This window comes from Bufo gargarizans, chromosome 3, assembly GCF_014858855.1.
Source record: "Bufo gargarizans isolate SCDJY-AF-19 chromosome 3, ASM1485885v1, whole genome shotgun sequence".
Taxonomy (NCBI): domain Eukaryota; kingdom Metazoa; phylum Chordata; class Amphibia; order Anura; family Bufonidae; genus Bufo; species Bufo gargarizans.
In genome coordinates, this window is record NC_058082.1 from 262,052,787 (window position 1) to 262,065,681 (window position 12,895).

At 42.3% G+C, this 12,895-nt stretch overlaps 1 protein-coding gene across 1 annotated transcript in view; it reads right to left on the minus strand.

Moving 5' to 3' along the window:
* Positions 1-1,065: 1,065 nt before the first annotated feature.
* MYBBP1A (MYB binding protein 1a) overlaps positions 1,066-12,895 on the minus strand; it is an 85,356-nt gene continuing 73,526 nt past the window's right edge. Inside the window, exons 24-27 of the mRNA XM_044285210.1 lie at positions 10,380-10,493; positions 6,422-6,523; positions 2,493-2,617; positions 1,066-1,728 (exon numbers count right to left, since the gene is read on the minus strand). Coding sequence (XP_044141145.1) covers positions 1,338-1,728; positions 2,493-2,617; positions 6,422-6,523; positions 10,380-10,493 — 732 coding nt within the window. The 3' untranslated portion in view covers positions 1,066-1,337. The remainder of the gene's footprint in view (positions 1,729-2,492; positions 2,618-6,421; positions 6,524-10,379; positions 10,494-12,895) is intronic.

Genomic DNA, 12,895 nt, shown 5'->3' on the forward strand with positions numbered 1-12,895 from the left:
TTATTTTTCCATTCAGATAGCCGTATGAGTTTTTAGCAGGACAGGTTGTACTAGCTAATGGCACCATTTAATAATCTATACAATGTATTGGGAAGCTGAGAAAAATCTTAATGGGATGAAACTGTTTTTAAGATTCACTGTCCGGTATTTAGGCATGTTACATTTATTCAGTGCAGTTACCGCGATAAATTACCGTATATATTTTTGTCATGTTTTAATACCGAATTAATTAATTTTAAAAAATGAGAACTTTAAAAAGAAATTTTTCTTTGCATCATTATATTCCAACCCTCATAACACTTCTTTATTTCAGTCTACAAAGCTGTGTAGGCGAGCTGTAGTTTTTATGGATAACATTTTAAGGTATGTGTGACTTTTTGATCCCTTTTGGCTAAATTTTATGGAAGGTGAAGCAACCAACAAAAAGCGATGTTGGCTTCTTTACCCCCATTATAGCGTTCACTGTGAAAGATAAATACTTTTATATTTTAATAGTTTTAGAATTTTTCGGATGCAGCAATACAATTTTTTTTTTTATTGTAAAACGGTGAAAGGAGGCAATTTAAAATTTTAATTATTTTTGTTTTTAACCCTTCTAGGGGACTTGAATATGCTATCATTAGATCACTTATACCATAACTCCATACAGGCACGGCTTGGGAAGGGAAGGGAAGTGGGGTGGGGTGGGGGGGGGGTGTTAGGCATTCAGTCACCAGAAGGACTTCTCAGATGCTGTGCTCACAACATCTGATATCTTAAATGTCCATGACCATGTATTTTGCATGGTGTACCCTTAATGAATTGGACTTGCTTTTCTAACACATTCTACAGATTCTTGATTGGATTGAGGCCACAGTAAATCCTTTTGGGCTCAGCAGTTCTGAGGGCTCAAAAACTGCTGACAGACTCCCTTTAGCTAGTGTATGCATTGTAGATAAAGTGTAGGATAAGTTTCCAATTTATAGTGACGCTAAATAAACGTCCAAAATTGGACATCTAGTTTTGTAGAAGTGAAAGATCAGGATTTAAACACCACAACAAACAATGGTATGAATAAACTTAAGACACTGTAAAAATACAGTTTTATTATTGTATGGTAAAACATCTTCTATGAGGCACAGATTATTAGCATATTAGAAGTCAACACAAAGACTTCAGCCTCATCCATTACTCATTCACAAGATTTCCTGATAACTCTGAACTCCAGAATACATTGCTGACAAGTACTGAACAAACTCCTTGTTCCATCTTTGCGTTTTACAAAAACAAACAATACTGTACAAGATCTGCATGAACGTCTGCTCATTGAGGGCACATAATACAAAGTGGATGGACTTCTAGCTTTCTACTGCATTCTTTGCCTTCTTTTTCTTCTTAGTCTTCTCTGGTGTTGTAGGTTTTCCAGTCTTGCTCTTGCTTTCTGAATTAGGTTTGGCTTTCTTACTTCTTGGAACTCCTGCTGAGTTCTCCTGATCCCTACCTTCCTGTTGGCCTAACTTCCTTTTCTTTTTGTTCTTCCTTTTTCTAGATTTAGTAGTTCCTTGCTGCTCTGAGGCCATTTGGTCTTTTCCATCACTGGGCTTCTGCTCTTCAACAGCAGGTGTGGCCTTCTTTCTGTTCTTACGTTTCTTGGTCTCTGGTAAGAAGCCTTTCTTTTTCTTTGAAATAGTATTATTCGTCTCTGGAGCAACATCAGGAACGATTTTTGTCTTTTCTTTTTTTGGGCGTCTAGAACAAAAAACAAAACAAAAAAAAACATTTTAAAATCTGACATCAAAGGTTAACCTTATTTAAAGAGGACCTGTCACCACAAAATGCAATGCAATCTGAAAGCAACATGTTAACTAGCAGGAGGAGCTGAGCAGATTGGTATATGTTTTTGTGGAAAAAGACCCAGTATAACCTGAAATTTATACATTTATATATATTAGCTTTTTTAACTTACTGTCAACACCTATCAGTATAGCTAGGTATTACCAGTGACTGGCAGCTATCTCTTATACACAGACAATGCTATCAATTACTGATAACACTCCCTCCTGTACCAATAGCTGTTCTCAGGAGGTGGACAAAGCAAAGCTATAAATACAATCAAATAATTTACAGGTTTTACTGAATATTATATATTAACAGCATTTATTTATATATATATATATATATATATATATATATATATATATATATATATATATATATATATATTCTTAACAGCATATATATATATATATATATATATATATATATATATATATAAAAATAATGAGATAAAATGGCAGCACAGATAATAATAATAATAAGTGAGTGGGTGCAACGCCCTATGGGAATAAGCAATTATCCACCATTTGCATCCCATAATTACAGCTGTGTGCATGAGGCCTTAGGTATACATTTGATATAGCTCCTTACAATAGCATTAGCCACTACTCTTACTTTTACTTGCAAAGGCAAACATACGTTTTAAAATGAGATAAAAAATATATATATATACATACGTAAATCCAAATAACTTCATGACATTCCAGTACATGTCTTCGAGTCGCACAGTTTTCCCAAATCCCTCTTTCTGACTTAATGGCTGAAGAACTGAAGGGAGCTCTTTGAGGTCAATATCCAGTTTCTGCAATGTAATTACACTCATTTATAAGACTGCAGTAAGCACACGACCCACTGTAATAAATATTAAATCAATTAACTTCCGGGTTTAATAAACAGTACAATTTTACCCTTTGCTATGGTTCACTGGCTTCTCTACAAAGATTGCTCAACTCTTGTGGACATTGTATATGTGCCAGTACAGAAAAAAACACTTCTCTCGATCAGTGAATGGCCCGTAAAGTGATAAGTGCCATGACACTTCCCTAAAGCCACTACCACCTCATTCTACTGATGGTCATTGGTCACAATGGATGGATAAGGGCCCAACAGCATTTGTGGCACATCACGTTATCCCAGGATTGTCGTTGATGAGAAAGCTCCTTTTTTTTTTTTTTTTTTTTTTTTAAGGGTTTGTGCCACGTTTTAAATTTATCCCGCTGCCATTCCATTTGTTCTCTATGTGAAAGGAAAGTAGCAATATGCATGCTTCATTCATACAGGAGGTGGGGGTCCCAAGGCAAGTCCATCTCTCTGCTCCTTGATTGACAGGGCCAAGTCCCTGCACAGTCATCTCACCTAGTCCTGTCAATCAAGCAGAGGGAGGGGCTGGCAGAGGAAGCAGGAGGAGCAAAGGTGCACCGAGTGGCTTTTGGCCCACCCAGAGTGCACTTAACCACTCTTTGCATATACATTAAAAGTACTTTTTCTCCTGAATAAGGCCTCATGAATGAGGCCTAAAGCAGTGAAGGGTATAACTACATTCAGCTGGGCTAGTCCTACTGGCTCTAGGCATTTTGTCGGGTTTAACAGTGAATTACCTGTTGACAGGTTTCCCTTAATGAAATTATATTGAAATAGAAATTCCCTAAAATAGGATTTTTTTTACTGCCATTGCTCACTTTAGTAGCAGGAAAACTTGCAACAGGGGAATTTCAAATTCCCTGCAGCGTCCTCGTCAGCGAGTCTGCTTTTACAGTAGTAGTCTATACCCAATGATCAGTACCATGTAATCCGCTGTGGGCTATGCAGGGTAATTGCGGAGTACCCTACTACTCTACTAAAGAACACATTCCAATGGAAGAATCTTTTATGCCATTTCATACCATATTCTTCAAAGAGGACCTCTGCTTTAGTCTGCTATCACAGTCCAGCTTTATTCATGTCAGTGTTTGATCAGCGATATTCATCGGTTATTGTGAGCCAAAACCAGGTGTTGGTCAAAAACACACAACAGGTGCAGATCTTTCCATTATACCTCATTTCTGCATAGGCTCTACTCCTGAATTTGGCTCACAATCGCTGATGGTAATCATTGATCAAACACTGAGGTGTGAATAAAGTCTCAGGGTTTGATCAGTGATTTCCATCAGTAACCATGAGCCACACCAGGAGGCTACACAGAGAAGGTATAATGCAAAGATTTGCACTCGTGTCTGACCTGTACCTGGTTTTGGCTCACAATCGCTGATGGAAATCACTGACCAAAACAACTCAGGGTCGATTTACACGTCCGCAAAATGGGTCCGCATCTGTTCCGCAATTTTGCGGAACAGGTGCGGGCCTATTCATTTTCAATGGGGCTGGAATGTGCTGTCCGCATTTGCGGATCCGCACTTCCGTTCTGCAAAAAAATAGAACATGTCCTATTCTTGTCCGCAATTGCGGACAAGAAAAGGAATTTTCTATGAGAGTGTCGGCGATGTGCGAATGGACCCCGACTGTGTGAAAGCAGCCGGAAGTGGTGAAACATTATCCCACAGAGCCAGAGATTCCCAAAGTAAAATTCTAGCTAGACAATCTGATTAGAAAATGCAGTACCGGGCAAAGACTCCTCAAAGTGCTGCCAGAGCAGCAGGAACTGCCCAAGCAGAGAGCGGGCAGAGCCCATCAAACGGACAGCCACTCTCCTGGGAAACCCATTTCTGTTCAGCGCTGTGAAAAATAGCTTTTGATACCAAAGACAAACAGAAAACTCAGATAAACCACACAAGACACTCAGAAGTGCTTGTCATCGCAGTTAAATGCGGTCACTCTATGACCATCAAACAGTTCTTTTAGCTTATAGACTACATTTTCCAGGGGAATAAAGACTTCGTATACATGTTTACCCCCAATAGGAAATTTGTCACCAAAAATCTTATCTGCCAGTTAAATCCGATCGTAACACACATCCTTTTTTTCAATTTTTATTTTCTGATTGCAGATTTATTTCTTCTATTTCCTGAACATTATTATGGGGGCAGCCTTCTTGCCTGAGCTGTTCTTAACAGCATTTACAAAGCATTAAAGAAAATGCTTTATGGCAGCCCCATGGGTCATAGAAACAATGGTCAGTTGGTGCCCCTATTGACTTAGGCTCCTTTCACACGGGCGAGATTTCAGCTCGGTTGCAATGCGTTCGCCTCACGCATTGCACCTACACTGAATCAGGACCCATTCATTTCTATGGGGCTGTGCACATGAGCGGTGATTTTCATGCATCATTTGTGCGTTGCGTGAAAATCGCAGCATGCTCTATATTGTGCGTTTTTCACGCAACGCAGGCCCCATAGAAGCAAGTGCTGATGCGATTTTCACGCATGGTCGCTAGGTGACATCAGGATGGGGACCCGATCATTATTATTTTCCCTTATAACATTGTTATAAGGGAAAATAATAGCATTCTTTATACAGAATGCATAGTAAATTAGTAGAATAGTGGATCCTGTTTTATCTGTACACAGAGGTGATATCATTACAGGCAGGATTGCAATAATATATAACTGAAGTAAAGTGATCTGTACAAACCAAGAAGTGGCGTCAATTATTAGACATAATGACCAGTGCGAAAACTGCAGGATTTTATATTTTTCATTTAAATATATGGAATACATGGAAAATTAAAAACATCAAAAATTCTTTTAAAAAAAATGTTAACCATAAAAAAGTGATTTAACAGCAGGTCATTTTCTGAAAACACATTCCCTTTAAGAATGCACCTAATCTTGTCAGTGAGGTTGCAGTGAATATTGTCCATGTTCCAAAAGAAATGACTTTTACATGGGTATGTTTTTTGTGAGACAAATGGTATTAGTCAATAGCACCATTGGAAGTACTGTTTAGTTTGTATCTATTTTTGGGAAGGCAATGGTGCAGTTAAAAAAAATAACTAAAACAATAAAAATGTTAACATTAACTGCGTGGTACAAATAATGTGTTAACTTTATTCTTCGGACTGTTAGGTTTACAAGGATCTCTGTATTTCAATTAACTATTCCCTATACACTGGAGTCCCTGGCAACTGGAGCAAAAAATGATCATGGCATCAATGGAGTTAAATGGCAGCAAATGGAGTTATCTTGTGGATGACGGACCAGGCACATTGCTGGTTCTTAGCAGACTTCCAGCACTGTAAGTACAACAAGGTCGGCATATATTCCCTTGCAACAGATTGGGTGAAGAGCTTAGTTCCATGCATGCTGCAGGGGGTTGTTTCTGCACCATGTGAACTTGCCCCTACTACCTAGCCAATAAAAATAATAGTACCCGTTAAAAATTCACCATTGCATATCTCGTCACAATGTACAATGTCAGAAGATACACTACTGGTCGATTATGTAACCTAGGTCCATCAGTGATTGCTACAATGAAGATGCCATGTCGAATTCAACTTTTAGCTCAGAAATCTTTGGATCAGATATTACAGCAAAATACAGAGGTGAAAGTGCACGTATGGAGAGAATGTTGTCACAACAATCAGAATACACATTATTTAAAATGAAGGGAAGACCAGATCTCTAGAAGTGGCACTGTGGGCGCTGTTATTTAGTCTCCATTACATACATACCTGTTGAGTTATTATTTTCATAAGGAAATTCAGCAGCTCAAAACATTTTATCAGTTTCTCTTGGTCGACTTTCACTTTAATCTCATCCACGGCAAGTAGTGTCTGCAGACAGAGGACACAGTCATTACAACATTAGACAAGAACGGTATAGGAGCACCCATCAATGCCACACAAGTCCTTAAAGGAAACCCATCACTAGATTGTCCACCACTAAACCATCACCATGTTGTTATGCTGTTGGAGAATAGCTTTCTAGAAATGCCCAATAGTCTATTTAAGAAACACGTATAAGAAAGTTTTAAAAACAGTATGCGTTGTATGTAAATTCCCTGAAAAGGGTCATGAGTCCCGTTATCCTGAAGAGTCAAGCAGTCCTTGCTTATTTGCCGTCTCACAGGCCTGGATAGGTTACACAAGTCATTTCCGGGGGAATTCAATGTATACTGGCCTCAGCAGGATTCTTGTTAATGCCCACTAATGGTTACCCTATAAGACTATGTTCATACATTGCAGAGTTGGCAGATTTTTAGAAAATCCCTTCTATATGCTGTGGAAAAGAACTGAGTGAATTTCAGAATATACTGCAGATTTATACATTGGTGGCAGATAGCATCTGAATCCACGTGCATATAAAATGCATTAACACAGACAGCGATTTACAATGTGGACATCAGACCTGGCGTAATTTTACCCTCGCACACCTAAACCAATAGATAAAAAATAAATAAAAAAAGTTATAGATTAGAGCTATTGTGGAAAACGGATGTAGGATCTGCTAAAAAACTAGTCCCTGGTGAGACTATGTAGCCCACAAATGATACCATTGTGAAGGTCTGGGAGACTGTTTTCAGCATAGTAGATATCTTCTCTAAATTAGTATTTAGCGCTTTCTAATGCGTTACCACTTCCCGGCTAAGAATGTGCTCTGATTCAGTGAAGGAAATCCCTTCTGCATTCCAGTATGACACCTGTGAGCTTAGCCGACAACACTTCTTGGAGCGAGCACGTAAGTATCAAACCGAAAGGGAAGCGCTTGTCCTGAGTCACAGAATACTGTACTGCATAAGAATCTTAACAATCTAATGTCATGAGAGCAGACATACGTAAAAACTAGGCAACCTAAAGTGTACCTGTCATTTCAGTCAATTTTTTCATAGTGTAGGGACAAGGATGTTACACATTTATGTAATATACTTTTTTAGGGAAATGCGTTTCTTTTTACTAGAAAATAGCGTGTAAAGAGTTTTCTTATCTTCACTCTAAGGGTACTTTAACACTAGCGGCAGGACGGATCCGACAGGCTGTTCACTGTCGGATCCGTCGTGCCGCCCCCATTGACTATAATCAGGATGGGGACGGGGGCGGAGCTCCAGCGCAGCACGGCAGTTTGCAGTGAGAGGCTGGTAAAAAGTCAGACATGCAGTCTGGCGGCCTTTCGCCGTGCACTGCCGTGCTGCGCCGGAGCTCCGCCCCCGTCCCCATTATAGTCAATGGGGACGGAGCGGCGGTCCGGCGAAATAGCGGCAGGACGGATCTGACAGGGTGAACAGCCTGTCGGATGCGTTCTGCCGCTAGTGTGAAAATAGCATAAATTTGCATTACTAAGGAAAGTCTATCTTCAGTGTTCTACTGAGCGCTGAAGACGACTATGTGTATATACTGAGGCAGGCTTCCAGCCTACCTCTTATCTCACTGCCCCAGCCCCTGCCTCCCAACATGAGACCTTACTATCAATGCCGTGTCCCAACTCTAACCCACTGGCAGCTCTGTACACTTTTCTATTAGTTACTGAGCACAAGAAAGAGTGGGGATCGGGACTGCCTGCACTTGGCACTGACAGTAAGTATACAGTAACATAGCACACTTCCTGTCAGTGCAGAACACCGCAGCTCGCCCCTCTTCCTGTCTTTCCTATATCTGCCCTCAACAACTAAGAGAGACATGTGCTGATCTGCCAGCTGTTAGCGCTGGCGACAGGCAACGTAGAAAGACACAACAGGGAGGCAGGGGCTGGGGCAGTGAGATAAGAGGTAGGCTGAAAGCCTGCCTCAGTACGTACACATACAGTACAGACCAAAAGTTTGGACACACCTTCTCATTCAAAGAGTTTTCTTTATTTTCATGACTATGAAAATTGTAGATTCACACTGAAGGCATCAAAACTATGAATTAACACATGTGGAATTACATACATAACAAAAAAGTGTGAAACAACTGAAAATATGTCATATTCTAGGTTCTTCAAAGTAGCCACCTTTTTGCTTTGATTACTGCTTTGCACACTCTTGGCATTCTCTTAATGAGCTTCAAGAGGTAGTCACCTGACATGGTTTTCACTTCACAGGTGTGCCCTGTCAGGTTTAATAAGTGGGATTTCTTGCCTTATAAATGGGGTTGGGACTTGTGGAGAAGTCAGGTGGATACACAGCTGATAGTCCTACTGAATAGACTGTTAGAATTTGTATTATGGCAAGAAAAAAGCAGCTAAGTAAATAAAAACGAGTGGCCATCATTACTTTAAGAAATGAAGGTCAGTCAGTCCGAAAAATTGGGAAAACTTTGAAAGTGTCCCCAAGTGCAGTCACAAAAACCATCAAGCGCTACAAAGAAACTGGCTCACATGCGGACCGCCCCAGGAAAGGAAGACCAAGAGTCACCTCTGCTGCGGAGGATAAGTTCATCCGAGTCACCAGCCTCAAAAATCGCAGGTTAACAGCAGCTCAGATTAGAGACCAGGTCAATGCCACACAGAGTTCTAGCAGCAGACACATCTCTAGAACAACTGTTAAGAGGAGACTGTGTGAATCAGGCCTTCTAGAATATCTGCTAGGAAACCACTGCTAAGGACAGGCAACAAGCAGAAGAGACTTGTTTGGGCTAAAGAACACAAGGAATGGACATTAGACCAGTGGAAATCTGTGCTTTGGTCTGATGAGTCACAATTTGAGATCTTTGGTTCCAACCACCGTGTCTTTGTTCGAGTCAGAAAAGGTGAACGGATGGACTCTACATGCCTGGTTCCCACCGTGAAGCATGGAGGAGGAGGTGTGATGGTGTGGGGGTGCTTTGCTGGTGACACTGTTGGGGATTTATTCAAAATTGAAGGCATACTGAACCAGCATGGCTACCACAGCATCTTGCAGCGGCATGCTATTCCATCCGGTTTGCGTTTAGTTGGACCATCACTTATTTTTCAACAGGACAATGACCCCAAACACACCTCCAGGCTGTGTAAGGGCTATTTGACCATGAAGGAGAGTGATGGGGTGCTGCGCCAGATGACCTGGCCTCCACAGTCACCGGACCTGAACCCAATAAAGATGGTTTGGGGTGAGCTGGACCGCAGAGTGAAGGCAAAAGGGCCAACAAGTGCTAAGCATCTCTGGGAACTTCTTCAAGACTGTTGGAAGACCATTTCAGGTGACTACCTCTTGAAGCTCATCAAGAGAATGCCAAGAGTGTGCAAAGCAGTAATCAAAGCAAAAGGTGGCTACTTTGAAGAACCTAGAATATGACATATTTTCAGTTGTTTCACTTTTTTGTTATGTATATAATTCCACATGTGTTAATTCATAGTTGTGATGCCTTCAGTGTGAATCTCCAATTTTCATAGTCATGAAAATAAAGAAAACTCTTTGAATGAGAAGGTGTGTCCAAACTTTTGGTCTGTACTGTAGCTCAAGAATAACCATAAGCTATGACTGTAAAGCTGGCAGCGCAGTCTCCAGTACTACCCATCTTTCCAAGATGAAAAAGTTTTTGATTACTCGAAAATGCAAAAAAAAACAAAAACAAAAAAAAAAAAACACTACGTCCACTGAGCCAGCAAGGGCTACTGGAAGAGGTGAACTGGGAATGCAAATGTGGATGAAAACAGACTATAAAATACTGTAAACCAGGAAAGAACAAAAAATGGTGTTCGTAGGTAAACATAAAATATTCATAAAAACCGACTTACCTCTGTAACCTGAGTCACTCCCTCTTTGATGAGATCTTGCCACTCTGAAGGAGACAGGGTCTGCTTTAGATTGGGGTTCTGCAGGGCTTTCAGAAGAAGACCGCATGCTTGTGCCTATGGTTAAAAGGTATGGTTAGCTTCTGAAATTTGCCTCAAACAGATCAGCGGGGACACATCAGTACAGAACACAGGCAGCTGTATAAGCAAATTCTATTATGATGAACCCCTCAGGACCAATTTGGCAAAGTTGTTATCATTTTAACCACTACACCTTCTAAAAGTCATTAAAGTTTCCATCGTTTTAACCATTCCACCATCGGTTTTTGGGTTTTGTATCAATTGCAATCACTATACTGTTATAATTACACAATTGCATTATTCTGCTGGTCAGAACGATTACTGCTATGCCAGGTTTTTTTTCTTATGTTTTACTACTTTTAAAACTTTTATTTTTATTTTTTACATAAAATCGTATTGCCAAATTCTGACACCTGTTACTTTTTCTTAGCTTTCCGTCAATGGGGCTGTGTGAGGGCTTATTTATTTATTTGCAGGGTGAGCTGGAGTTTTTATAAAAGTAAAATTTTGATATTTTTTTCTTCTTAGGAGGCGGGGTGACCCAAAAAAACGAGATTTTTGTATTACTTACCAGTAAAATCTCTTTCTCGCTCTTTCCTTGGGGGACACAGAAGACCTTGGGTATAGCTCATCTCCATAGGAGGCGTGACACTAAGTGAAAACTGTTAAGCCCCTCCTCCACAGCTATACCCTCAGCCTGGAGAGAGAGACTGCCAGTTGCGTGTCCAAGCAGTGAGAAAAGGCAAAGTCCAAAAGTGGAACCAACAAGCCAACTACCCAACGGGTAAAACAAACTCTGAAACCGTGCAAGAAAAAACAAGAATGGGTGGGTGCTGTGTCCCCCAAGGAAAGAGCGAGAAAGAGATTTTACTGGTAAGTAATACAAAAATCTCGTTTTCTCGCCCAGTTTCCTTGGGGGACACAGAAGACCTTGGGACGTTCAATAGCAGTCCAAGAGGGGAGGGACCACAGCACCAAGGCGAAGCACCCGAAGGCATCAAGAAAACACCGCCTGCAGACCAGGCGGCCCAAGGCAGCATACGCCGAAGCCCGAGTATGCCCCCAGTAGAACTCGGTAAGGTGTGCAAGGAAGAAGTGACCGCCCTGCACAAATGAATGGCCGAAACCTAACACCCCCGCCCCAGGAGGCACCGACTGCTCTGATGAAATGAACGGTGACACCGAAAGCAGAACCCTGCCATTGGTGCGATAACCACAGCAAAAAGCCACACTGAGAAAGCGGAGGAGGCCACCCTGGAGGCCATCAACCTTTGCACTGACCTCCTGGAAACACAAGAGACCGAACGCCGACCGGAGTCGGAGATCTCCAAGTAAACAACCGCAAGGTCCAACAACCTCCCAACGGCAAAGCGTCCGTACCCGGGGATGGGTGGAAAAGGACGAAAGCCTCGTTGATAAGAAGGCAGATAACACCTTCAGAAGGAAGGAAGGAAGAAAGGAACAGGACGGAGAACAGCCCTGTCCTGGAAAAGGACAGAAGGCACAGAACACGAAGGGCCATCAATTAGGCACCCGTCAGACATGATGGCAACAGAAACACAACCGTACAAGACAGAAGGAGTAGGAAGAACTCCTGCAACGGCTCCAAGGGAAAGACCGGAGCGCAGAGAGCTCAGTATGTAGTTCCCAGGGCGGAACCAGGAAACGATAAAGAGGAACCACAGAGCCACTCTGTGGCAGAAGGACATGACAAGGCCCAAGAGGGCCAGGAAACGCTGGAAGGGGAAGGACAGCGCAGACACTTGACACTTCAAGTAACAGAAGTCCCAGGGTCAGGCCGGACTAGCGAAAGACAGAACCAAGGGCGAGAAGGCAGAGTGGGGGAATGCCCCGCTTCCCACAAAACCCCAGGTAAGAACCCTAAGCCCGACAACCAAACCTGTACTAAACAGTCGGGAGCGAACACTAGCGTGCTCGCAGGAATCACCCAGTAAGCGGAAGAAAACCCAATGGGATCAGGCGCAGACCAGTAACACGGCCGAAGGATCGGAAACCACGGTCCTGTCGGCCCCCGAACAACATAGCCCCGTATCCGACCGGAGTGGGGGAGCAGAAGGACAGACGGAAGAAACCCGAAGGGTCTGCCCAGCATCCGACAGATGCCCAAACCAGACAGGCCAAGTCCAAGTCGATGTAGCCACCAAAAAAAGGAGTTCCACAGCCCCGTGTGGGAGATCCAAGGACAATCCTGACCGAAGGGCAGTCCTCCCAAGGCACTGAGAAAGTAAGTCCCACAGGACCATACACCCAGAACGGAAAGGCAACCTGCACCCAGTGGGAGGACAAAACGCGGTAGGCCCGGCAAACCGCTAGCACCGCCAGCGAGAACGAGGGAGATGGTACGAGACCGCAAGTAACACCGGAACCATCCAAGCGAACAACCATGCTCACCCCAGAGGAGGGGGGGGGGGGGGGGC